The sequence below is a fragment of the Oncorhynchus nerka genome, linkage group LG3, assembly GCF_034236695.1.
Source record: "Oncorhynchus nerka isolate Pitt River linkage group LG3, Oner_Uvic_2.0, whole genome shotgun sequence".
Lineage (NCBI taxonomy): Eukaryota > Metazoa > Chordata > Actinopteri > Salmoniformes > Salmonidae > Oncorhynchus > Oncorhynchus nerka.
The window spans coordinates 76818920-76844816 of NC_088398.1; the positions used below are offsets into that span (position 1 = coordinate 76818920).

At 44.5% G+C, this 25897-nt stretch overlaps 1 protein-coding gene across 1 annotated transcript in view; it reads left to right on the plus strand.

Annotated features, from left to right (window-relative positions):
- The window catches only part of LOC115119655 (NGFI-A-binding protein 1-like), a 39587-nt gene extending 14472 nt beyond the window's left edge, over nucleotides 1-25115 (plus strand). The window contains exons 4-8 of the mRNA XM_065015979.1: nucleotides 7193-7244; nucleotides 10074-10193; nucleotides 12415-12634; nucleotides 22021-22185; nucleotides 22339-25115. Coding sequence (XP_064872051.1) covers nucleotides 7193-7244; nucleotides 10074-10193; nucleotides 12415-12634; nucleotides 22021-22185; nucleotides 22339-22409 — 628 coding nt within the window. The 3' untranslated portion in view covers nucleotides 22410-25115. The remainder of the gene's footprint in view (nucleotides 1-7192; nucleotides 7245-10073; nucleotides 10194-12414; nucleotides 12635-22020; nucleotides 22186-22338) is intronic.
- The last annotated feature ends 782 nt before the right edge of the window (nucleotides 25116-25897 follow it).

Consider the following 25897-nt stretch of genomic DNA (forward strand, 5'->3'; position numbering starts at 1 on the left):
TCCATCTTGGAAGTTGCCAGCTTGCTTGTGCCAGCCACTCCTTTACTCCTTCTTGATGACAGAGGTTTTAATCAGACATGCAGGTGCTTCCTGGCTGGCAACCACGACGACGGAAAATTCCACCCAACGCCTGTGTCTTTCTCACTTCTTCGCGTCGTGACGTTGTTGCTGATTCATAAATAATTATTTTTATGGGACGGACATTGTCCCCGCTTCCACCATCCTTTTGGCTTAGTTGATGTAACCTGAATGTTTCAATTATTAAAATTATTATTATTATTTCAATTATTAAAAAATAATCACTGATTTTACATTTGTTTTTCATAACATTAAATGCACTATGCATTAATGTGGGTTAAATGCTGTGGTAAAACAGAATAAATCGATTAATAGAAGTCCCATGATTGTAGTGACTGTCCATTAGTGCTTATCACTTATTAACCATCATTTATTCAAATAAAATGTTGTTTGTCACATGCGCCGAATACAACAGGTGTGGACCTTACTGTGAAGCCCTTAACCAACAATGCAGTTTTAAGAAAAATAAGAGTTAAGAAAATATTTACTAAGTAAACTCAAGTTTAAAATTGAAAAAATATAATAATAAAATAAAGTTACACAGTAAAATAACAACAGTGAGGCTATGTACAGGGCTTTTCACAATTACTTTAATCAAATATTTCAGTTGTGTATATTACATTTGATGACTTTATTATTTCATTCCAAGTCATTCCTAACCTAGCCCACAATGTCTGCTGTGTGGATCGAGCAGTCAACTAGTCGAGCAGTCATTTAAAAGAGTAAGAACCTTTCAGAGAGACAACTCAAAGGTGAAATCCATTAAAGCCAAGATAATGGAATTCATTGCCCTTGACAATGAACCGTTCTCTGTCGTGGGTGATGTTGTCTTTCGCCGACTGGTCGAGCACCCGTACACACTACCAAGTGCGCTATTATTCAGATGTTGCCCTACCTGAGTTGAACGGTAATAGCGTCACTGCTATTAGCTTCACGAAATACATACTATGGAACGCTGTTTGGGTGTTTGTGTGTAAAAAAAAGAAAGTAGCACTGTCAAAGCTGTACAAAAAAGTCTGCAAACACCGGCCACGAATGATGTGTTTACAATACCCCGTTGGTAATAAAGCATAATTTGTTCGATCGCAACTTCTGGGGTAGCTAGCTTTAGCTTGGTACCTAGCTAGCACCAATACAACCAGCCTGAAAACAATGACCAGTAGAAACTGCAGTCATTTTCATTATTCTTAGCAATGATTTAGGAATCCTTGTGAGTAAGTATTAGCTAGGTTGCTACTTGTTGTTCGCCTATTGAAATTGAACTTCAGTTCATGAAAGTAAATAGCTAGCCAACTACTTAACCCTGTTGCCCAAAGCTAAGGTCATCTGGCTAGTGAGGCTCAACCGGACTGGGTTATGTGTTGTGAAGCTAGCCACAATAAGAATTAGGCACAATAGTGGAATTTCTGGTTTGCCTTCAAAATAAAATTATGTCATTGAAAGGGGACGCAAATGAATACAAATAGTATAATTATGTCATACTTTTATTTTGAAGGCTAACCGCAAAGTCTACTATTGTGACTAATCCTTATTGTGGCTAACTTCACATAGATGGGTCCGACCACCATTAATCAAATAAGAACTGTCTTATAAATTAGGGTTATTTTAGATGATGACACCTAGCTATATAGTTAGCTAGCTAACTATAGCTACTGAAACAGATTATGTTGTTATGCTATATTTTAGGGGAAGAACATTGTTTGCGTCCATGAGCTAGCTAGCTTTTTTTTAATGACCAGCACTGTAGGTGCGCGAGACAACTTAACCTGCATCATAGCATATGTATTGATGAGTTGTTGTACATATGAAATACGAGTGATAGTGTAATAACTATGTAAAAACTTCCACTGGATGTCATAAGGTGAATGCACCAATTTGTAAGTCGCTCTGGATAAGAGCGTCTGCTAAATGACTTAAATGTAATGTAAATGTAAAAACTGTACAAACGCGTTAAATTGTGTGACGTGCAGTCATATTCAGGTCCTGATTGAGTGGCAACCACGACGACGGAAAATTCCACTCACTTCTTAGTGTTATTTGACATGTATCTTTTTTGACACGCAAAACCACAACGACTTTCCATAGCAGAGACCCAAACGGCGTTCCATAGCAGAGATCCAAACGGCGTTCCATAGCAGAGATCCAAACGGCGTTCCATAGCAAAGACCCAAACGGCGTTCCATAGCAGAGATCCAAACGGCGTTCCATAGCAGAGATCCAAACGGCGTTCCATAGCAGAGATCCAAACGGCGTTCCATAGCAGAGATCCAAACGGCGTTCCATAGCAGAGATCCAAACGGCGTTCCATAGCAGAGATCCAAACGGCGTTCCATAGCAGAGATCCAAACGGCGTTCCATAGCAAAGACCCAAACGGCGTTCCAAAGCAGAGACCCAAACGGCGTTCAAAAGCAAAGACCCAAACGGCGTTCCATAGCAAAGACCCAAACGGCGTTCCATAGCAAAGACCCAAACGGCGTTCCATAGCAAAGACCCAAACGGCGTTCCATAGCAAAGACCCAAACGGCGTTCCATAGCAAAGACCCAAACGGCGTTCCATAGCAGAGACCCAAACGGCGTTCCATAGCAGAGACCCAAACGGCGTTCCATAGCAGAGACCCAAACGGGGTTCCATAGCAGAGACCCAAACGGGGTTCCATAGCAGAGACCCAAACGGCGTTCCATAGCAGAGACCCAAACGGCGTTCCATAGCAGAGACCCAAACGGCGTTCCATAGCAGAGACCCAAACGGCGTTCCATAGCAGAGACCCAAACGGCGTTCCAAAGCAGAGACCCAAACGGCGTTCCAAAGCAGAGACCCAAACGGCGTTCCAAAGCAGAGACCCAAACGGCGTTCCAAAGCAGAGACCCAAACGGCGTTCCAAAGCAGAGACCCAAACGGCGTTCCAAAGCAGAGACCCAAACGGCGTTCCAAAGCAGAGACCCAAACGGCGTTCCAAAGCAGAGACCCAAACGGCGTTCCAAAGCAGAGACCCAAACTGCGTTCCAAAGCAGAGACCCAAACTGCGTTCCATTTACATTTACATTTAAGTCATTTAGCAGACGCTCTTATCCAGAGCGACTTACAAATTGGTGCATTCACCTTATGACATCCAGTGGAGCAGCCACTTTACAATAGTGCATCTAAATCTTTTAAGGGGGTGAGAAGGATTACTTTATCCTATCCTAGGTATTCCTTAAAGAGGTGGGGTTTCAGGTGTCTCCGGAAGGTGGTGATTGACTCCGCTGTCCTGGCGTCGTGGGGAGTTTGTTCCACCATTGGGGGCCAGAGCAGCGAACAGTTTTGACTGGGCTGCGCGGGAACTGTACTTCCTCAGTGGTAGGGAGGCGAGCAGGCCAGAGGTGGATGAACGCAGTGCCCTTGTTTGGGTGTAGGGCCTGATCAGAGCCTGGAGGTACTGAGGTGCCGTTCCCCTCACAGCTCCGTAGGCAAGCACCATGGTCTTGTAGTGGATGCGAGCTTCAACTGGAAGCCAGTGGAGAGAGCGGAGGAGCGGGGTGACGTGAGAGAACTTGGGAAGGTTGAACACCAGACGGGCTGCGGCGTTCTGGATGAGTTGTAGGGGTTTAATGGCACAGGCAGGGAGCCCAGCCAACAGCGAGTTGCAGTAATCCAGACGGGAGATGACAAGTGCCTGGATTAGGACCTGCGCCGCTTCCTGTGTGAGGCAGGGTCGTACTCTGCGGATGTTGTAGAGCATGAACCTACAGGAACGGGCCACCGCCTTGATGTTAGTTGAGAACGACAGGGTGTTGTCCAGGATCACGCCAAGGTTCGTAGCGCTCTGGGAGGAGGACACAGTGGAGTTGTCAACCGTGATGGCGAGATCATGGAACGGGCAGTCCTTCCCCGGGAGGAAGAGCAGCTCCGTCTTGCCGAGGTTCAGCTTGAGGTGGTGATCCGTCATCCACACTGATATGTCTGCCAGACATGCAGAGATGCGGTTCGCCACCTGGTCATCAGAAGGGGAAAGGAGAAGATTAATTGTGTGTCGTCTGCATAGCAATGATAGGAGAGACCATGTGAGGTTATGACAGAGCCAAGTGACTTGGTGTATAGCGAGAATAGGAGAGGGCCTAGAACAGAGCCCTGGGGGACACCAGTGGTGAGAGCACGTGGTGAGGAGACGGATTCTCGCCACGCCACCTGGTAGGAGCCACCTGTCAGGTAGGACGCAATCCAAGCGTGGGCCGCGCCGGAGATGCCCAACTCGGAGAGGGTGGAGAGGAGGATCTGATGGTTCACAGTATCGAAGGCAGCCGATAGGTCTAGAAGGATGAGAGCAGAGGAGAGAGAGTTAGCTTTAGCAGTGCGGAGCGCCTCCGTGATACAGAGAAGAGCAGTCTCAGTTGAATGACTAGTCTTGAAACCTGACTGATTTGGATCAAGAAGGTCATTCTGAGAGAGATAGCGGGAGAGCTGGCCAAGGACGGCACGGCACGTTCAAGGGTTTTGGAGAAAAAAGTTCCAAAGCAGAGACCCAAACGGCGTTCCATAGCAGAGACCCAAACGGTGTTCCATAGAAATCCTGGTTGAGAATTAAATGACTGAAGAAATGAACAACGAAACAGCACAGCAAGTAAGTGAAATAAATAGATTTTGATTATGTTTTACTGGTAATGGGGACATATGTGAATGCCATCAAAATAACTTTTTGGTGTGTGTAACCTTTTATTTAACTAGGCAAGTCAGTTAAAGAACACATTTTTATTTACAATAACGGCCAAACCCGGACGAAGCTGGGCCAATCGTGCACTGCCCTAAGGGACTCCCAATCACTGCCGGATGTGATAGAGCCACGATTCGAACCAGGGACTGTAGTGATGCCTCTTGCACTGAGGTGCAGTGCCTTAGACCGCTGTGTCCATGTGTGTGTGTTAACTATTTATCTGTACTAGAAAGCTTAAAAGGCAGCTAAAATTTTGAATATCGGTTATCAGTATTGTTTTTTTTGGGGGGCAAGGAAAATATCGGATATCGGTATTGGCCAGAAATGTCATATCGGTCCATCACTAGTCATGCACTAAACTACAGTATGTATATAGAATATTGACCTGTTGGAAACTACAACTCCCTACTACATTGCACAGTTCGGGCTTGGTCTGATTTATCTCTAGAAAAGCTGAGCATTATGTGCATTGAGCTTGCAAAATTGTTCAAATAAAAATGGAATTCTAATAATTTAACCAACATTGGTCAATTAATTGTTTAACAAAAAACATTTTGGTTAATCGGATTAAATGGGCATGTTTATATATTGAAATCTGTACATTTGTTTTTGAAGTGGGCTTTATGGCAAGAAAGGGAAAGGGGGATACCGAGTCAGTTGTTCAACTGAATGCATTCAACTGAAATGTGTCTTCCTGCATTTAACCCCTCTGAATCAGAGAGGTGCGGGGTGCTGCCTTCATTGATGTCCACGTCATGGGCGTCTGGGGAGCAGTTGTTGTTGGGGGTTAACTGCCTTGCTCAAGGGCGGAACGGCACATTTTTCCACCTTGCCGGTATTGCGTCATTGGTGTTGCACCATAAATTAAAAATAAATAAATCAGCATTTGACAATATTTTACAGGAGTTTTCATATGTACCTTTTTTCCTTTAGGGATTATAGATCCTTTAGGCATTAGAGATCCTTTAGGCATTATAGATCCTTTAGGGATTATAATTCCTTTAGGCATTATAGATCCTTTAGGGATTATAGATCCTTTAGGGATTATAGATCCTTTAGGCATTATAGATCCTTTAGGCATTATAGATCCTTTAGGGATTATAGATCCTTTAGGGATTATAGATCCTTTAGGGATTATAATTCCTTTAGGCATTATAGATCCTTTAGGCATTATAGATCCTTTAGGCATTATAGATCCTTTAGGGATTATAATTCCTTTAGGGATTATAATTCCTTTAGGCATTATAGATCCTTTAGGCATTATAGATCATAGATCCTTTGGGGATTACAGATCCTTTAGGGATTATAGATCCTTTAGGCATTATAGATCCTTTAGGGATTATAGATCCTTTAGGCATTATAGATCCTTTAGGGATTATAGATCCTTTAGGGATTATAGATCCTTTAGGGATTATAGATCCTCTAGGGATTATAATTCCTTTAGGGATTATAGATCCTTTAGGCATTATAGATCAATATAATGTTATCCTGTTCACTATTTGAAGGTTTACGCTATTTAAAATGTTCCTCTCTCTCTCTCTCTGGTCTCTCCCTCTCTCTCTCTGGTCTCTCCCTCTCTCTCTCTGGTCTCTCCCTCTCTCTCTCTGGTCTCTCTCTCTGGTCTCTCCCTCTCTCTCTCTGGTCTCTCTCTCTCTCTCTGGTCTCTCTCTCTCTCTCTCTCTCTGGTCTCTCCCTCTCTTTCTCTCTCTCTCTCTCTCTCTGGTCTCTCCCTCTCTCTCTCTGGTCTCTCCCTCTCTCTCTCGCTCTCTCTCTGGTCTATCTCTCTCTCTCTCCCTCTCTCTCTCTGGTCTCTCCCTCTCTCTCTCTGGTCTCTCCCTCTCTCTCTCTGGTCTCTCCCTCTCTCTCTCTCTCTCTGGTCTCCCCTCTCTCTCTCTCTCTCTCTGGTCTCTCTCCCTCTCTCTCTCTCTCTCTCTGGTCTCTCTCCCTCTCTCTCTCTCTCTCTCTCTCTCTGGTCTCTCCCTCTCTCTCTCTCTCTCTCTCTGGTCTCTCCCTCTCTCTCTCTCTCTCTCTCTGGTCTCTCTCTCTCTCTCTCTCTGGTCTCTCCCTCTCTCTCTCTCTCTCTCTCTCTCTGGTCTCTCCCTCTCTCTCTCTCTCTCTCTCTGGTCTCTCCCTCTCTCTCTCTCTCTCTGGTCTCTCCCTCTCTCTCTCTCTCTCTCTCTCTCTCTGGTCTCTTTCTCTCTCTGGTTTCTGTCTCTCCCTCTCTTTCTGGTTTCTGTCTCTCCCTTTCTCTCTCTGGTTTCTGTCTCTCCCTCTCTCTCTGGTTTCTGTCTCTCCCTCTCTCTCTGGTCTCTCTTGTTCTTTCTTTCTGGTTTCTGTCTCTCTGGTCTCTCTCTCTCTTTCTTTCTGGTCTCCCCCTAAAACACTCTCTGGTCTCTCTCTCTCTCTCTCTCTCAATCTCCTGTAGGTCTCGATGCTGTGACAGAGATGATCCTTCTCACAAGATGATCAAAACAGAGGTGAGCTCATCTCTTTCCTCTCACACCGCATGTTCTGATGAGCACCACGTTTGTCTATATATAATTTAAAGCTCATTCCTATATCTTCAGTTTCCTAACAACTTGTGTGTTAGTATATTAAAAAGGGTTAATCCATTAACAATTTGATTCCCACAGACAGACAGACAGACAGACAGACAGACAGACAGACAGACAGACAGACAGACAGACAGACAGACAGACAGACAGTGCATGGTTCTGGCTGGGTGTGTTCAGCGCCTTAATGTTTACTTAGCTGCCTGTCAGCCAGCTTGGCTGTGTGGGCGTGGCTCGAATGAGAGGAGGTGTGTCCCTCAAGACTACTGGGTGTCATAATGTAAGTGAGCACTCAAAGTTCACTGCAATAAAAACTTTCTCTGTCAAATCAGGTCACCTCCTCCGCACCTTAAGTCACGCCCTAAGAATCCACATTGAGCGACTGACACACCTCCTTGCATCCCCTCATTGTCTTTAGAAGTGCGTCAGACGCTGCGTAGTAGGGCCTTGTCTGGCAGTGTGTCAATGCCTCTATTTCCATTCCTCACAGTGTAGTGCAGCTGTTGAGTAAAGAGTTTCCCCAGAAACTCATCTGAATTGTTCTGAGCTGTTGAGTAAAGAGTGGCTTTGTGTAGTGAGCTGTGTGAGATTGTGGCAGCTGTTCATTCATCTCTCTCCAGTGGTTCGTTTGATGGCGGTCCAAACCTCTGTGAGTGATCATTCTCCACGCCTCCACAGTACAGGGGTGGGCCAGGGTGGGACCAGCTAGGTAGCAGACACACTCCCCCATCTCCTTCCTCCTGTTTCTCAATCCTTTGGGGCAGTCACATTCTAGAACTTTGTAGAACATACATACAGAGTTATTTGTTTGAAGGGAAAGGGGGAATACCTAATCAGTTGTACAACTAAATGTAATTAACTGAAATGTGTCTTCCTGCATGTAACCCAACACCGCACGGGGAACAGAATGAATGAATGTTTTGGAGTGGATTCTTTTCATAGAAAATATGTTTTCTGTAACTTATTGGAGTCTACTGAAGACCCAGTTTGTTACATACATTAAACACATTTTCCTTAAAACAACTTTTGGAGTTGTTTTCATTTTGAGGCACTTTTCTCTTGCTAAAGGGACAATTGTTCTCACGACCTGGTGGTTTTCTTTTGACTGTACATGACTGTGTGTCCTTCTTGAGAAGTTTTAAATTTTTACCACAACAAAGGAGTTAACGACCAACAGAGTTCTAAAATGAATCCCCACCCACCTGCCTTCCTGCTGCTGTTTCAGTCCTCTCAATACCACACAATACACACTGCTGCCACCCTCCCATTAAGGGCCAGGCACACGCCCATGTGGACTCTAACAACAGAAATGCCCAAATGAGTGCAGTCGCGCCTACCCATATGTCTGATGACATCACCATGTGGGCGCTTTCTGAATCACCCACACCCATGCACTTGCACAGTTGAGTTGTCTGCACACATACTCACACCGTCATATGGTCTTTACTTCTCCTTCTGTCTCTCCCACATATATACACACACACACAGTCTGACTGGACACCTTCTGTGGGTTCTGTAAAGGAGTGACGCATCATAAGGTAGGGTTAGCTCAGGGTTGATCGACCAGCAGACATGCGTTAACCTTCCTCGTCCAACCTTCACTAACCCCAGTACAGCAGGAAGGATCCACCTCAGGTGGTAGGTTTACTTACTGACTTTATTGTCCCCATGGGGAAATGTTGTTGCAGTGTCATGTACACGTTTAAAGTGGCGTTTGAATACAACACTACATTGACAATACAAGTGTCATAAGTTACATACCAGCCTGCTGGCTTTACTGAGTCGATAGGAACATTAGCCTGCTGGCTTTACTGAGTCGATAGGAACATTAGCCTGCTGGCCTTACTGAGTCGACAGGAACATTAGCCTGCTGGCCTTACTGAGTCGACAGGAACATTAGCCTGCTGGCCTTACTGAGTCGACAGGAACATTAGCCTGCTGGCCTTACTGAGTCGACAGGAACATTAGCCTGCTGGCCTTACTGAGTCGACAGGAACATTAGCCTGCTGGCCTTACTGAGTCGACAGGAACATTAGCCTGCTGGCTTTACTGAGTCGATAGGAACATTAGCCTGTTGGCCTTACTGGGTCGATAGGAACATTAGCCTGCTGGCTTTACTGAGTCGATAGGAACATTAGCCTGCTGGCCTTACTGAGTCGACAGGAACATTAGCCTGCTGGCCTTACTGGGTCGACAGGAACATTAGCCTGCTGGCCTTACTGAGTCGATAGGAACATTAGCCTGCTGGCTTTACTGAGTCGATAGGAACATTAGCCTGCTTGCTTTACTGGGTCGATAGGAACATTAGCCTGCTGGCCTTACTGAGTCGATAGGAACATTAGCCTGCTGGCCTTACTGAGTCGATAGGAACATTAGCCCGAGCTACTTAGGAGGAATATCACACCTGGCACAAATGATTGTCTAGTTCTGTTAGGACCTCATATTGAAGCTAGTAGAGACCCCAACTGATGTATAGAACAATCTTAAAGTGATCAACTTTGGTTTAGATACAAGCATCAGTAAATCTTAGGTCCAAGTTGAATGAATGTATTGTCTAACTTTCTTATCACTTTGCATGTTGTTTTCTTCCCTCACAGACTCTGAATTGGTCAAATTTGGTCAAATGATAAATGTTGTGTATGGTTTCCTAGAAACAAGGGTGTCTCAACTTACCCCACTCTCCCCTAGAGTAGAAAAGAGGGGCTCATCAGGACTGTGGTCTCAATGTTCCTCATTGTCTCTTTATTGTGTCAGGAGGGCTTCTTCGACCTCCAGGAAGCCCTGCAGTCAATCCACATGAGAAGGGTGGCCCTGAGAGAGCAGCTGGCCACAGCCAAGTCTAAAGGAGAGGAGACTATGGGGCGCTGCATCCAGGTGACGATACTACCACTGACGGACTGACTGACTGGCTGGCTGTCTGATGGATGGACTGACTGACTGACTGGCTGGCTGTCTGATGGATGGACTGACTGACTGACTGACTGGCTGGCTGTCTGATGGATGGACTGACTGACTGGCTGTCTGACTGACTGGCTGTCTGACGGACTGATGGACTGACTGACTGGCTGGCTGGCTGTCTGATGGATGGACTGACTGACTGGCTGTCTGACTGACTGACTGGCTGTCTGACGGACTGATGGATGAACTGACTGGCTGGCTGGCTTGCTGACTGACTGTTTGACGGACTAGCTTGCTGGATGACTGTTTGACTGACTGGCTTGCCGGATGACTGTTTGGCTAACTGGCTTGCTGACTGACTGACTGTGTGACTGACTGACTGGATAACTGGATGGATGGCTGGCTGATGAGCTGGATAACTGGATGGATGGCTGGATGATGAACTGGATAACTGGATGGATGGCTGGATGACTGGATGGATGGCTGGCTCGCTGACTGACTGACTGTGTGACTGGCTGATGAGCTGGGTAACTGGATGGATGGCTGGCTGATGAGCTGGATAACTGGATGGATGGCTGGATGATGAACTGGATAACTGGATGGATGGCTGGATGACTGGATGGATGGCTGGCTCGCTGACTGACTGACTGTGTGACTGGCTGATGAGCTGGGTAACTGGATGGATGGATGGCTGATGAGCTGGATAACTGGATGGATGGCTGGCTGATGAGCTGGGTAACTGGATGAATGGCTGGCTGATGAGCTGGGTAACTGGATGGATGGATGGCTGATGAGCTGGATAACTGGATGGATGGCTGGCTGATGAGCTGGATAACTGGATGGATGGCTGGCTGATGAGCTGGATAACTGGATGGATGGCTGGCTGATGAGCTGGATAACTGGATGGATGGCTGGCCGATGGACTGGATGGATGGCTGGCTGATGAGCTGGATAACTGGATGGATGGCTGGCTGATGAGCTGGATAACTGAATGGATGGCTGGCTGATGAGCTGGATAACTGGATGGATGGCTGGATAACTGGATGGATGGCTGGCTGATGAGCAGGGTAACTGGATGGATGGCTGGCTGACTGACTGGATAACTGGATGGATGGCTGGCTGATGGACTGGATAACTGGATGGATGGCTGGCTGATGAGCTGGATAACTGGATGGATGGAGCTGGATGGAGAACAGATACGTGCATAAACAACCAGTATCTAGACAGGAGAACAGATAGGTGCATAAACAACCAGTATCTAGACAGGAGAACAGATAGGTGCATAAACAACCAGTATCTAGACAGGAGAACAGATACGTGCATAAACAACCAGTATCTAGACAGGAGAACAGATACGTACATAAACAACCAGTATCAAGACAGGAGAACAGATAGGTACATAAACAACCAGTATCTAGACAGGAGAACAGATAGGTGCATAAACAACCAGTATCTAGACAGGAGAACAGATACGTGCATAAACAACCAGTATCTAGACAGGAGAACAGATACGTACATAAACAACCAGTATCTAGACAGGAGAACAGATACGTGCATAAACAACCAGTATCTAGACAGGAGAACAGATAGGTGCATAAACAACCAGTATCTAGACAGGAGAACAGCTACGTGCATAAACAACCAGTATCTAGACAGGAGAACAGATACGTGCATAAACAACCAGTATCTAGACAGGAGAACAGATAGGTGCATAAACAACCAGTATCTAGACAGGAGAACAGATACATGCATAAACAACCAGTATCTAGACAGGAGAACAGATAGGTGCATAAACAACCAGTATCTAGACAGGAGAACAGATACGTGCGTAAACAACCAGTATCTAGACAGGAGAACAGCTACGTGCGTAAACAACCAGTATCTAGACAGGAGAACAGCTACGTGCGTAAACAACCAGTATCTAGACAGGAGAACAGATAGGTGCGTAAACAACCAGTATCTAGACAGGAGAACAGATAGGTGCATAAACAACCAGTATCTAGACAGGAGAACAGATAGGTGCATAAACAACCAGTATCTAGACAGGAGAACAGATTTTGTTTATTTTTGTTTATCTCTAACTCTGCATGCCTCTATCTGTGTGTGTCTGTCCGCATCTGTCCATCTGTGTCTGTCCGTGTGTCTCCGTCTGTCCGTGTGTGTGTGTGTGTGTGGTCTGTTCATGCGGGTGTGTTAGCTGCAGCTGGAGCGTCTGCTGACCAGACAGATGGAGATCCATCACGATCTGCAGGCCCAGGACAGACTGCAGGCCCAGGACAGACTGCAGGCCCAGGACAGACTGCAGGCTCTGGAGTGGAAGGTCCCTCTGGGGGCCTTCAGGTTGAATCACAACACTAACCCAGAACACCGTCACCATGTCAACGGAGTCTCCACTGATAGCACCAGTCTACCGCCAGGTCAGTCATTCCACATTCATGTTAGGAAGTGTATATTGGACCGGCAGAACGAAAATGTAACGTTGAATGAATTAGGTGTTGAGGTTAAGTTTAGGAACCAGGGGTAAGGTTGGGGTTGGAGTAAGGAGGATAAAACGTTAACATTGGGTCAGGGGTGCCACTGTTCGCCACCCTTCTATTTCTGCTGGTTAAATATACACTGCCTTTGTTTCATTTCCTAGTCACACTTTCATTTCTCACAGTCATTTGTTTTTGGGGGGAGATTTTGGGGACTTTCAGGATGGGTCCAGGTGTGTGTGTGTGTGTGTGTGTGTGTATTTTATTACATCCCCATTAGCTGTTGTGACGCAGCAGCTACTCTTCCTGGGGTCCACACAAATGGCACATGTAGCCTACATATCAATATATACACACCAAATATCTAGGTCCTCAGAAAGCAGACGTGTGTGTATATATAAAGGTTATAAATGCTCTGAGTTGTTTTTTTAAGTTTGCTTTGAGGCAGCTATTGATTTTCCCTGAAACCCTCTTAAATGGATAATTCACCCAAATTACAAAATTAAACATTGATTTCTTGACCCTGTAAGCAGTCTGTGGACAAGGTATGACAGCAATCCATGCTTTGGTGTAGTTTCCCTGACACTGTTTCCACATACTAAACGTTTTAACATTTGTAGCACAAATCCCATTCAAGTCATGGGACTGATATTAGCATTTTTCGCACATGAGACAATAAAAATGCTGCGGTTTGGCTGGCGCCTAGTCGAACTCAGCTAGTAGGAAACAAACAAGTGTGCTCGCATACTCCCTTAAAAGACCTTCGCTTGAAACGACCTTCGCTTGAAACGACCTTCGCTTGAAACGACCTTCGCTTGAAAAACAGAGTGGCAATAGTACTGTTTGTCCATTTTGAGTTTGTCCAAATAGTCCAAATTAAATCTTAAGATATCTCAAGAAATCTGTCATGAATTTTGACATTTTTGCCAAGGAGATCTTATTCGTACAATTTTACATCTAACTGAGATGTTTAGTGCAGTATTTGTCAATTAAAACGCGCATGAAAACAAATTGTCTCTCATTGAAAGACAACAAAGACTTTATTGAATAATCCCTACTGTTGATCAATCACCCACAAAGGGGCGTAGGTTTCGGCTCTGAACATCGGCTTGGATCCAGGAAACATTTTGTGCGCCCGAACAGCCGGAAAAAACCCTCAATGATGTCCAAATCAAACAAACAACGCCACAAAATATCATCATAATATATGCACAAACTCTTCGGGAAACGGTTTCGACCAGAAAACGTGCATCATTTGAGACAATGAAGAGTGTGTGGTGAGCACTGAGGATGAAGGATGACACGACCTCTCTACTTTCACAAACTCAACCTCACACAGTCAACAGCATGACACCGCAACGTTAACACGTTCACCTGCTTCCTCTGTTTCCTTTTATGCTCGCACGGCGCGTAACCACACACACTTAAACACACACACACACACATGCACTCACATGTACACAGACTGAATTCTCTTCCTTTGTGCTCTACCTCTGGGTCTTCATAAACAGCATTGACAGCAATGTGGCGTGACTAACACTTTTCATACACAGCACAATACTACAGTACTTTTATTATCATTCTGTTATATCAGAAATGTGTCTTCTGTTGAGAAGAGGGACTCCCTGCACAATTAAATTAAATCAACGTTTATTTGTCACGTACGCTGAATACAACAGGTGTAGACCTTACAGTGAAATGCTTACTTACCTTTTTTTTTTACTTAAAAAGTATTAGGTGAACAATAGATTAGTAATGAAATAATAAACAACAGTGAAAAATAACAGTAGCGAGGCTATATACAGTAGCGAGGCTACATACAGACAGTTAGTCAGGCTAATTGAGGTAGTATGTACATGTAGATATGGTTAAAGTGACTATGCATATATGATAAACAGAGAGTAGCAGTAGCGTAATCAAATCACATTGTGTTTGTCACATGCGCCGAATACAACAGGTGTATTCACCTTACAGTGACCTTACATTTCACCTTACAGTGAAATGCTTACTTACGAGCCCCTAACCAACTATGCAGTTAAAAAAATTAAAATATGAATAAGAATAGGAAATTAAAGTAAGAAGTAATTAAAGAGCAGTCTGTCCATTACAGGTTCAATTACAGCTCTCTGCCTAAGTACAGGTTAAATTACAGCTCTCTGCCTCAGTACAGGTTAAATTACAGCTCTCTGCCTCAGTACAGGTTAAATTACAGCTCTCTGCCTCAGTACAGGTTAAATTACAGCTCTCTGCCCCAGTACAGGTTCAATTACAGCTCTCTGCCTCAGTACAGGTTCAATTACAGCTCTCTGCCTCAGTACAGGTTCAATTACAGCTCTCTGCCTCAGTACAGGTTCAATTACAGCTCTCTGCCTCAGTACAGGTTCAATTACAGCTCTCTGCCTCAGTACAGGTTCAATTACAGCTCTCTGCTCTCTGCGTCAGTACAGGTTCAATTACAGCTCTCTGCTCTCTGCCTCAGTACAGGTTCAATTACAGCTCTCTGCCTCAGTACAGGTTCAATTACAGCTCTCTGCCTCAGTAAATCAAATCAAATCAAATCAAATTTTATTTGTCACATACACATGGTTAGCAGATGTTAATGCGAGTGTAGCGAAATGCTTGTGCTTCTAGTTCCGACAATGCAGTGATAACCAACAAGTAATCTAACTAACAATTCTAAAACTACTGTCTTATACACAGTGTAAGGGGATAAAGAATATGTACATAAGGATATATGAGTGAGTGATGGTACAGAGCAGCATACAGTAGATGGTATCGAGTACAGTATATACATATGAGATGAGTATGTAGACAAAGTAAACAAAGTGGCATAGTTAAAGTGGCTAGTGATACATGTATTACATAAGGATGCAGTCGATGATGTAGAGTACAGTATATACGTATGCATATGAGATGAATAATGTAGGGTAAGTAACATTATATAAGGTAGCATTGTTTAAAGTGGCTAGTGATATATTTACATCATTTCCCATCAATTCCCATTATTAAAGTGGCTGGAGTTGGGTCAGTGTCAATGACAGTGTGTTGGCAGCAGCCACTCAATGGTGGCTGTTTAACAGTCTGATAGCCTTGAGATAGAAGCTGTTTTTCAGTCTCTCAGTCCCAGCTTTGATGCACCTGTACTGACCTCGCCTTCTGGATGATAGCGGGGTGAACAGGCAGTGGTTCGGGTGGTTGATGTCCTTGATGATCTTTATGGCCTTCCTGTAACATCGGGTGGTGTAGGTGTCCTGGAGGGCAGGTAGTTTGCCCCCGGTGATGCGTTGTGCAGACCTCACTACCCTCTGGAGAGCCTTACGGTTGAGGGCGGAGCAGTTGCCGTACCAGGCGGTGATACAGCCCGCCAGGATGCTCTCGATTGTGCATCTGTAGAAGTTTGTGAGTGCTTTTGGTGACAAGCCGAATTTCTTCAGCCTCCTGAGGTTGAAGAGGCGCTGCTGCGCCTTCTTCACGACGCTGTCAGTGTGAGTGGACCAATTCAGTTTGTCTGTGATGTGTATGCCGAGGAACTTAAAACTTGCTACCCTCTCCACTACTGTTCCATCGATGTGGATAGGGGGTGTTCCCTCTGCTGTTTCCTGAAGTCCACAATCATCTCCTTAGTTTTGTTGACGTTGAGTGTGAGGTTATTTTCCTGACACCACACTCCGAGGGCCCTCACCTCCTCCCTGTAGGCCGTCTCGTCGTTGTTGGTAATCAAGCCTACCACTGTTGTGTCGTCCGCAAACTTGATGATTGAGTTGGAGGCGTGCGTGGCCACGCAGTCGTGGGTGAACAGGGAGTACAGGAGAGGGCTCAGAACGCACCCTTGTGGGGCCCCCGTGTTGAGGATCAGCGGGGAGGAGATGTTGTTGCCTACCCTCACCACCTGGGGGCGGCCCGTCAGGAAGTCCAGTACCCAGTTGCACAGGGCGGGGTCGAGACCCAGGGTCTCGAGCTTGATGACGAGCTTGGAGGGTACTATGGTGTTGAATGCCGAGCTGTAGTCGATGAACAGCATTCTCACATAGGTATTCCTCTTGTCCAGGAGGGTTAAGGCAGTGTGCAGTGTGGTTGAGATTGCATCGTCTGTGGACCTATTTGGGCGGTAAGCAAATTGGAGTGGGTCTAGGGTGTCAGGTAGGGTGGAGGTGATATGGTCCTTGACTAGTCTCTCAAAGCACTTCATGATGACGGAAGTGAGTGCTACGGGGCGGTAGTCGTTTAGCTCAGTTACCTTAGCTTTCTTGGGAACAGGAACAATGGTGGCCAGGTTCAATTACAGCTCTCTGCCTCAGTACAGGTTCAATTACAGCTCACTGCCTCAGTACAGGTTCAATTACAGCTCTCTGCCTCAGTACAGGTTCAATTACAGCTCTCTGCCTCAGTACAGGTTCAATTACAGCTCTCTGCCTCAGTACAGGTTCAATTACAGCTCTCTGCCTCAGTACAGGTTCAATTACAGCTCTCTGCCTCAGTACAGGTTCAATTACAGCTCTCTCCCTCAGTACAGGTTCAATTACAGCTCTCTGCCTCAGTATAGGTTCAATTACATTCATTGTCTAAATCAAATCAAATCAAAGTTTATATGTCACATGCGCCGAATACAACAGGTGTAGACCTTACAGTGAAATGCTTACTTACAGGCTCTAACCAATAGTGCCAAAAAAATTGGTAAAGAAATAAAACAACAGTAAAAAGACAGTTGAAAAAAGAGTAGCAAGGCTATATACAGACACCTGTTAGTCAGGCTTATTGAGGTAGTATGTACATGTAGGTATCATTAAAGTGACTATGCATATATGATGAACAGAGAGTAGCAGAAGCGTAAAAAGAGGGGATGCGGGTGGTGGGACACAATGCAGATATCCCGGTTAGCCAATGTGCGGGAGCACTGGTTGGCCGGGCCAATTTAGGTGGTATGTACATGAATGTATAGTTAAAGTGACTATGCATATAAGATAAACAGAGAGTAGCAGCAGCGTAAAAGAGGGCTTGGGGGGCCACACAATGCAAATAGTCCGGGTAACCATTTGGTTACCTGTTCAGGAGTCTTATGGCTTGGGGGTAAAAACTGTTGAGAAGCCTTTTTGTCCTAGACTTGGCACTCCGGTACCGCTTGCCATGCAGTAGTAGAGAGAACAGTCTATGACTGGGGTGGCTGGGGTCTTTGACAATTTTTAGGGCCTTCCTCTGACACCGCCTGGTATAGAGGTCCTGGATGGCAGGCAGCTTAGCCCCAGTGATGTACTGGGCCGTACGCACTACCCTCTGAAGTGCCTTGCGGTCGGAGGCCGAGCAATTGCCGTACCAGGCAGTGATGCAATCAGTCAGGATGCTCTCGATGTTGCAGCTGTAGAACCTTTTTTAAATAACAGCTCTCTGTCTAATTCCAGGTTAAATAACAGCTCTCTGTCTAATTCCAGGTTAAGTAACAGCTCCCTGTCTAAATACAGGTTAAATAACAGCTCCCTGTCTAATTCCAGGTTAAATAACAGCTCCCTGTCTAAATACAGGTTAAATAACAGCTCTCTGTCTAATTACAGGTTAAATAACAGCTCCCTGTCTAAATACAGGTTAAATAACAGCTCCCTGTCTAAATACAGGTTAAATAACAGCTCCCTGTCTAAATACAGGTTAAATAACAGCTCCCTGTCTAAATACAGGTTAAATAACAGCTCCCTGTCTAAATACAGGTTAAATAACAGCTCTCTGTCTAAATACAGGTTAAATAACAGCTCTCTGTCTAATTACAGGTTAAATAACAGCCCCCTGTCTAATTCCAGGTTAAATAACAGCTCCCTGTCTAAATACAGGTTAAATAACAGCCCCCTGTCTAATTCCAGGTTAAATAACAGCCCCCTGTCTAGTTACAGGTTAAATAACAGCCCCCTGTCTAATTCCAGGTTAAATAACAGCTCCCTGTCTAGTTACAGGTTAAATAACAGCCCCCTGTCTAATTCCAGGTTAAATAACAGCTCCCTGTCTAAATACAGGTTAAATAACAGCTCTCTGTCTAATTACAGGTTAAATAACAGCTACATGCCTAGGTGCAGGTTCAAGGGACACTTCAGGAATTTGTCAATGAGGCCCTTTATCTACAGTACTTCCCTAGAGTCAGATGATCTCGTGGATACAATTTTCCTGCCTGGCGAATACTCATAAACTAGCGGATACCGATAGATTTCCAGTCATTGAGCTAATGCTGGTTAGCATTTGCTCGCGAAAGTGCCCTTAACTCCCTTCATACTGGACACAGAGACATAAAATGGTATCCACGACTTCATCTGACTCTGGGGAAGTAGATAAAGAGCCTCATTGCCAAAATTACAAAGTATCCCTTTAAATAACAGCGATGGGCTATTTTGTTTGTATCCTAGCTTTGTCGTTATGCGAGCCAATGTACATAATGTTTCTGCTACCAGCTCTTATGATTGAATAAGAGCTTCTGGAAATCAGAACAGCGATTACTCACCTTGAACTGGACAAAGAATTTAACTTTAATGAGTTGGACGAAAGGGATTTACTCCAGACACCCGAACAAGCCCCCATCCCCATCATTCACAGTAGAAAGAGACGGTGAAGATATAGCGGAAAGAGATCGAGGTGCCTTGTGAGGATCCGCTGATGAGTGGTGAATCTGCCCTTGCCATCCGTACTACTGTCCAACGCACAATCAGCGGAGAAATAAATTGGGAGAGTTAAATGCATGTATATCCTACCAACGGGACGTTAAAAACTGTAATATCTCATGATAAGCTGTAGACCACACTATCTACCTAGAGATTTTTCATCTGTATTTTTCATAGCTGTCTACATACCACCACAGATCGAGGCTGGCACTAAGACCTCACTCAATGAGCTATATATCGCCATAAGCAAACAGGAAAACGCTCATCCAGAAGTGGCCGGGGACTTTAATGCAGGGAAACTTAAATCTGTTTTACCTCATATCTATCAGCATGTTAAATGAATGTGCAACCAGAGAGGGAAAACAACTCTAGACCACCTTTACTCCACACACAGAGATGTGTACAAAGCTTTCCCTCGCCCTCCATTTGGCAAATCTGACCATAATTCTATCCTCCTGATTCCTGCTTACACGCATAAAATTAAAGCAGGAAGCACCAGTGACTCGGTCAATAAAAAAAAGAGGTGAGATGAAGCAGATGCTAAGCTACAGGACAGTTTTTCAAGCACAGACTGAAATATGTTCCGAGATTCTTACGATGGCATTGAGGAGTACACCACATTAGTCACTGACTTCATCAATAAGTGCATCGATGACGTCGTCTCCACAGTGACTGTACGTACATAAACCAACCAGAAGCCATGGATTACAGGCAACATCTGCACTGAGCTAAAGGGTAGAGGTGTCTCTTTCAAGGAGTGGGACACTAACCCAGAAGCTTATAAGAAATCCCACAATGCCCTCTGACGAACCATCAAACAGGCAAAGCATCAATACAGGACAAAGTTCGAATCATACTACACCGGCTCTGACGCTCGTCGGATGTGGCAGGGCTTGCAAACTATGAAAGACTACAAAGGGAAGCACAGCCAAGAGCTGCCCAGTGACACTAGCCTACCAGAAGAGCTAAATTACTTCTATGCTCTTTTCGAGGCAACTAACACTGAAACAGGCATGAAAGCACCTGCTGTTCCGGACGACTGTGTGATCACGCTCTCCGCAGCTGATGTCAGTAAGACCTTTTAAACATGTCAACATTCACAAGGCCGCATGGCCAGACAGATTACCAGGACGTATACTCTGAGCATGCGCTGACCAACTGGCAAGTGTCTTCACTGACATTTTCAATATGTCCCTGACTGAGTCTGTAATACCAACATGTTTCAAGCAGAGCACCATAGTCCCTGTGGCCAAGAAAACTAAGGTAACCTGACTAAATGACTACCGACCCGTAGCACTCAAGTCTGTAGCCATGAAGTGCTTTGAAAGCCTGGTCATGGCTCACATCAACAAATTATCCCAGAAACCCTAGACCCACTCCAATTTGCATACCGCCCCAACAGATCCACAAATTATGCAATCTCTTTTGAACTCCACACTGCCCTTTCACACCTGTACAAAAGGAACACCTATGTAAGAATGCTATTCATTGACTACGACTACAGCTCAGCATTCAACACCATAGTACCCTCAAAGCTCATCACTAAGCTAAATACCTCCCTCTGGATCTGGATCCTGGACTTCCGATGGGCCTCCCCCAGGTGGTAAGGGTACGTAACAACATATCCACCACGCTGATCCTTAACACGGGGGCCCCTCAAGGGTGTGTACTCATTCCCCTCCTGTACTCCATGTTCACTCATGACTGCAAGACCAAGCACGTCTCCCCACGCCATCATTAAGTTTGCCGATGACACAACAGTGGTAGGCCTAATCACCAACAACGACAAGACAGCATATAGGGAGGAGGTCAGAGACCTGGCTGTGTGGTGCCAGGACAACAACCTCTCCCTCAACGTGATCAAGACTAAGGAGATGATTGTGGACTACAGGAAAAGGAGGACCGAGCACGCCCCCATTCTCATCAATGGGGCTTTAGTAGAGGTGCAGGTTGAGAGCTTCAAGTTCCTTGGTGTCCAAATCAGGAACAAACGAACATGGTCCATGCACACCAAGACAGTCGTGAAAAGGGGACGACAAAACCTATTCCCCCTCAGGAGACTGAAAAGATTTGGCATGGGTCCTCAGATCCTCAAAAGGTTCTACAGCTGCACCATCGAGAGTATCCTGACTGCTTGCATCAGTGCCTGGTATATGGCAACTGCTTGGCTTCCGACCGTAAGGCACTACAGAGGGTAGTGCGTACGTCCCAGTACATCACTGGGGCCAAGCTTCCTGCCATCCAGGACCTCTATACCAGGCGGTGTTAGAGAAAGACAAAAAAAATTGTCAAAGACTCCAGCCAACCCAGTCGTAGACTGTTCTTTCTGCTACCACAAGGCAAGGGGTACCGGAACGCCAAGTCTTGGTCCAAGAGGCTTCTAAACGGCTTCTACCCCCAAGCCATAAGATTCCTGAACAGCTAATCAAATGGCAACCCAGACTACTTGCTTTGCCCCCCCCCCCCACACCATATAGCCTCGCTATTGTTATTTTACTGCTGCTCTTTAATTATTTGTTAGTTTATTTCTTATTTTTTTAGGTATTTTTTTTAACTGCATTGTTGGTTAAAGGCTTGTAAGTAAACATTTCACTGTAAGGTCTACACTTGTATTCGGCGCTTGTGACAAATAAAATTTGATTTGACCTAGCTGTCTGTATCCTAACTTCATCCTTACCTAGCTGTGTGTTCCTGCAGGGGAGAGGCCACTGAACCTGCAGGTTGAGGGTCAAAAGTCGAATGGAGACACACCCCTGGGGAAACAACTAGCCAATGAGCTGAAGAGGCATCACGGCAACAGGGAGGGAAAGACCCCACCCACGAGTCACCATAGCAATGTCAAGTGCAAAACTCTGACCATAGGTCTGCCCCTAGAGATGCTCTCTTATTGTTCATTCACAATTCATAATTTGATACTGAGATACTGAATTAGTTTGTTTATTCTTTGTCATAGTTCTCTCATGCTGAATCATGAGATATCCAACTCCTATTTATTTATTTTCTCTCTCATTCCAGAAAATGGGAACGGGGCTGACTTCTCCCAAGGGGCTCTCAGCCTTTCTGACAAGAAGACCATCAAATCATAGCCGGAGGATTCCAGATAGCACCTCTTCTCCTCCTCCTCTTCCTCCTTGCGCATCCCTCTTTCACAACACAGTCGTCGTTGGGCAATACTAAACAAGCACAGCTGCATTAGAGCCTTAACAACCAATGTTGCCTCAAGATAAGGGATTTTACATGTAGTTTCTTTTTTGCCAAAGCACCTAGAGAGCCTTTATTTCTCTACTCGTAGAAGCCCATTTTTTGTATTTTCACTGACTGTGTTGATTCCTCCTCCCTTCCCTACTCTACCGTTCTCCTTTCTTACTTTCAAGACTGACGGCGAGGGGTCTGTAGATGTATTTGTACATATAGAATTCTGACACGGAAAAGTGTTTATTTGTCACTGATGTCATTTAAATATGTGCTGTGTAAAATTAGGACGTCAGTTACCAGGACAACACTAGAAGTTCCACCGACTTTGAGTCAACCAGGATTTGGCTCAGAAAAGTCTTATTTATGTTGACAAAGTGCCGGGTTACCATGGTGTTACCATGGGTTGACTCATTCAAGGTTCTAATGGTGATTAAAAAAAACTTAAGACACCAACTTAAATATTTATTACAATTCAGTGAGAGCCTTCATTTGGAATTTACATATGGGACGACAACTACATTTACATTTTTACCTTTATTTAACTAGGCAAGTCAGTTAAGAACAAATTCTTATGTTCAATGACGGCCTAGGAACAGTGGTTTAACTGCCTTGTTCAGGGGCAGAACGACAGATTTTTACCTTGTCAGCTCAGGGGATTTGATCTTGCAACCTTTCAGTTACTAGTCCAACACTCTAACCACTAGGATACCTGCCGCCCCAACATATGGAACGACAACAACAACATATGGGGGGACGACATATGGGATGGCAAAATATTTGGACGACAACCTATGGGACAACAAAGTACCATATTTGTATATTATTGCAAGACAGTCTTCTGTGATAACATCGGGTGTGTATGATAGCCATCAAGAATAAGCACAAGTAGGGATTTTCATGACAAGGGCCTCAGAGGCCATATAAATGGAGACGTTGACGTACTCTGTCTTACTAAACGGAAGGGAAATCCTAGAAGTAGTAGAGTCTGAACTACAAAACAGTAATAACAGGGTTTTACATCCCACCTTCTCACTTTAACAAGTACAAAACCAAGTGTGTATAAGTAGAGCAACACCGACAATGTGTTGTTGAGAAACCCAGTGTCAATGTCTCGTTTTCCCAGTTGTGGGGATCGTGGTCACTGTGCAGTAGTTCTATTTCCTGTTGACTAGCGTTAGCCATAGTCTTAGTTCCCCTCAAGATGACCTCGAACAGATACAGTTGAAGTCAGACGTTTACATACACATAGGTTGGAGTCATTAAAACTTGTTTATCAACCACTCCACAAATTTCTTGTTAACAAACTATAGTTTTAGCAAGTCGGTTAGGACATCTACTTTGTGCATGACACAAGTAATTTTTCCAACAATTGTTTACAGACAGATTATTTCACTTATAATTCACTGTATCACAATTCCAGTGGGTCAGAAGTTTACATGCACTAAGTTGACTGTTATTTTAAACAGCTTGGAAAATTCCAGAAAATGATGTCATGGCTTTAGAAGCTTCTGATTTACATCATTTTAGTAAATTGGAGGTTTACCTGTGGATGTATTTCAAGGCCTACCTTCAAACTCAGTGCCTCTTTGCTTGACATCATGGGAAAATCAAAAGAAATCAGCCAAATCAACCAAAAATAGTTGACCTCCACTCATCTGGTTCAGCCTTGGGAGCAATTTCCAAATGCCTGAAGGTACCACGTTCATCTGTACAAACAACGGTATGCAAGTATAAACACCATGGAACCACTCAGCCGTCATACCGCTCAGGAAGGAGACTCCTAGAGATGAACGTTCTTTGGTGCGAAAAGTGCAAATCAATCCCAGAACAACAGCAAAGGACCTTGTGAAGATGCTGGAGAAAACCGGTACAAAAGTATCTATATCCACAGTAAAACGAGTTCTATATTGGCATAACCTGAAAGGGTGCTCAGCAAGGAAGAAGCCACTGCTCCAAAACCAGCATAAAAAAGCCAGACTACGATTTGCAACTGCACATGGAGACAAAGATCGTCCTTTTTGGAGAAATGTCCTCTGGTTGGGCTGATGGAACAAAAATAGAACTGTTTGGCCATAATGACCATTGTTATGTTTGGAGGAAAAAGGGGAGGCTTGCAAGCTGAGGAACACCATTCCAACCGTGAAGCACGGGGGTGGCAGCATCATGTTGTGATAGATATATTGAAGCAACATCTCAAGACATCAGTCAGGAAGTTAAAGCTTGGTCGCAAATGGGTCTTCCAAATGGACGTTGACCCCAAGCATACTTCCACAGTTGTGGCAAAATTGCTTAAGGACAACAAAGTCAAGGTCTTGGAGTGGCCATCACAAAGCCCTGACCTCAATAGAAAATGTGTGGACAGGAATGAAAAAGCATGTGAGAGCAAGGAGGCCTACAAACCTGACTCAGTTCCACCAGCTCTGTCAGGAAGAATGGGCCAAAATTCACCCAACTTATTGTGGGAAGCTTGTGGAAGGCTACCCGAAACGTTTGACCAAAGTTAAACAATTTTAAAGGCAATGCTACCAAATCTTAATTCAGTATATGTAAACTTCTGTGATGAAAGAAATAAAAGCTGAAATAAATCATTATCTCTACTATTATTCTGACATTTCACATTCTTAAAAGAAAGTGGTGATCCTGACTGACCTAAAACAGGGAATTTTACTAGGATTAAATGTCAGGAATTGTGAAAAACTGAGTTGAAATGTATTTGGCTAAGGTGTATGTAAACTTCCCACTTCAACTGTATGTAGTACTGCTTGATTCAAAAAATGCATCGTCATGTTTTTAGATTCTCCATCCAAAGTATTTATTTTATACTTTTTTAAATTTTATTATCATATTCTCCTATGAATGACTATGATGTACATGTTACTTTATAAAACGCTTCAGTAATGTATTCAATTACACGAGTCCCTGGGATACTATCTTAATGTCACTTTAGATCAAGAAGTTTAACAAAAAAAGTTTCTGTCTCAAATTCATAATTCGGTATTGTACCTAGTTAAGCTGTCTCACTAACTGTATTGATGTTTAAAAAGATTACCTCTTCTTTCAGTTACATTCATACATTCTGTTATCCATTTTCATGCAATAGTTAGTGACAGTGCACAAAAAATATACATTTAAATTATTTTCCACTTCCCCTAAATTGGAATACAATGCCTGTACAGTAACATGCTATAAATGACATCAGAGCTCAGTGCCTGTACAGTAACATGCTATAAATGACATCAGAGCTCAGTGCCTGTACAGTAACATGCTATAAATGACATCAGAGCTCAGTGCCTGTACAGTAACATGCTATAAATGACATCAGAGCTCAGTGCCTGTATAGTAACATGCTATAAATGACATCAGAGCTCAGTGCCTGTAT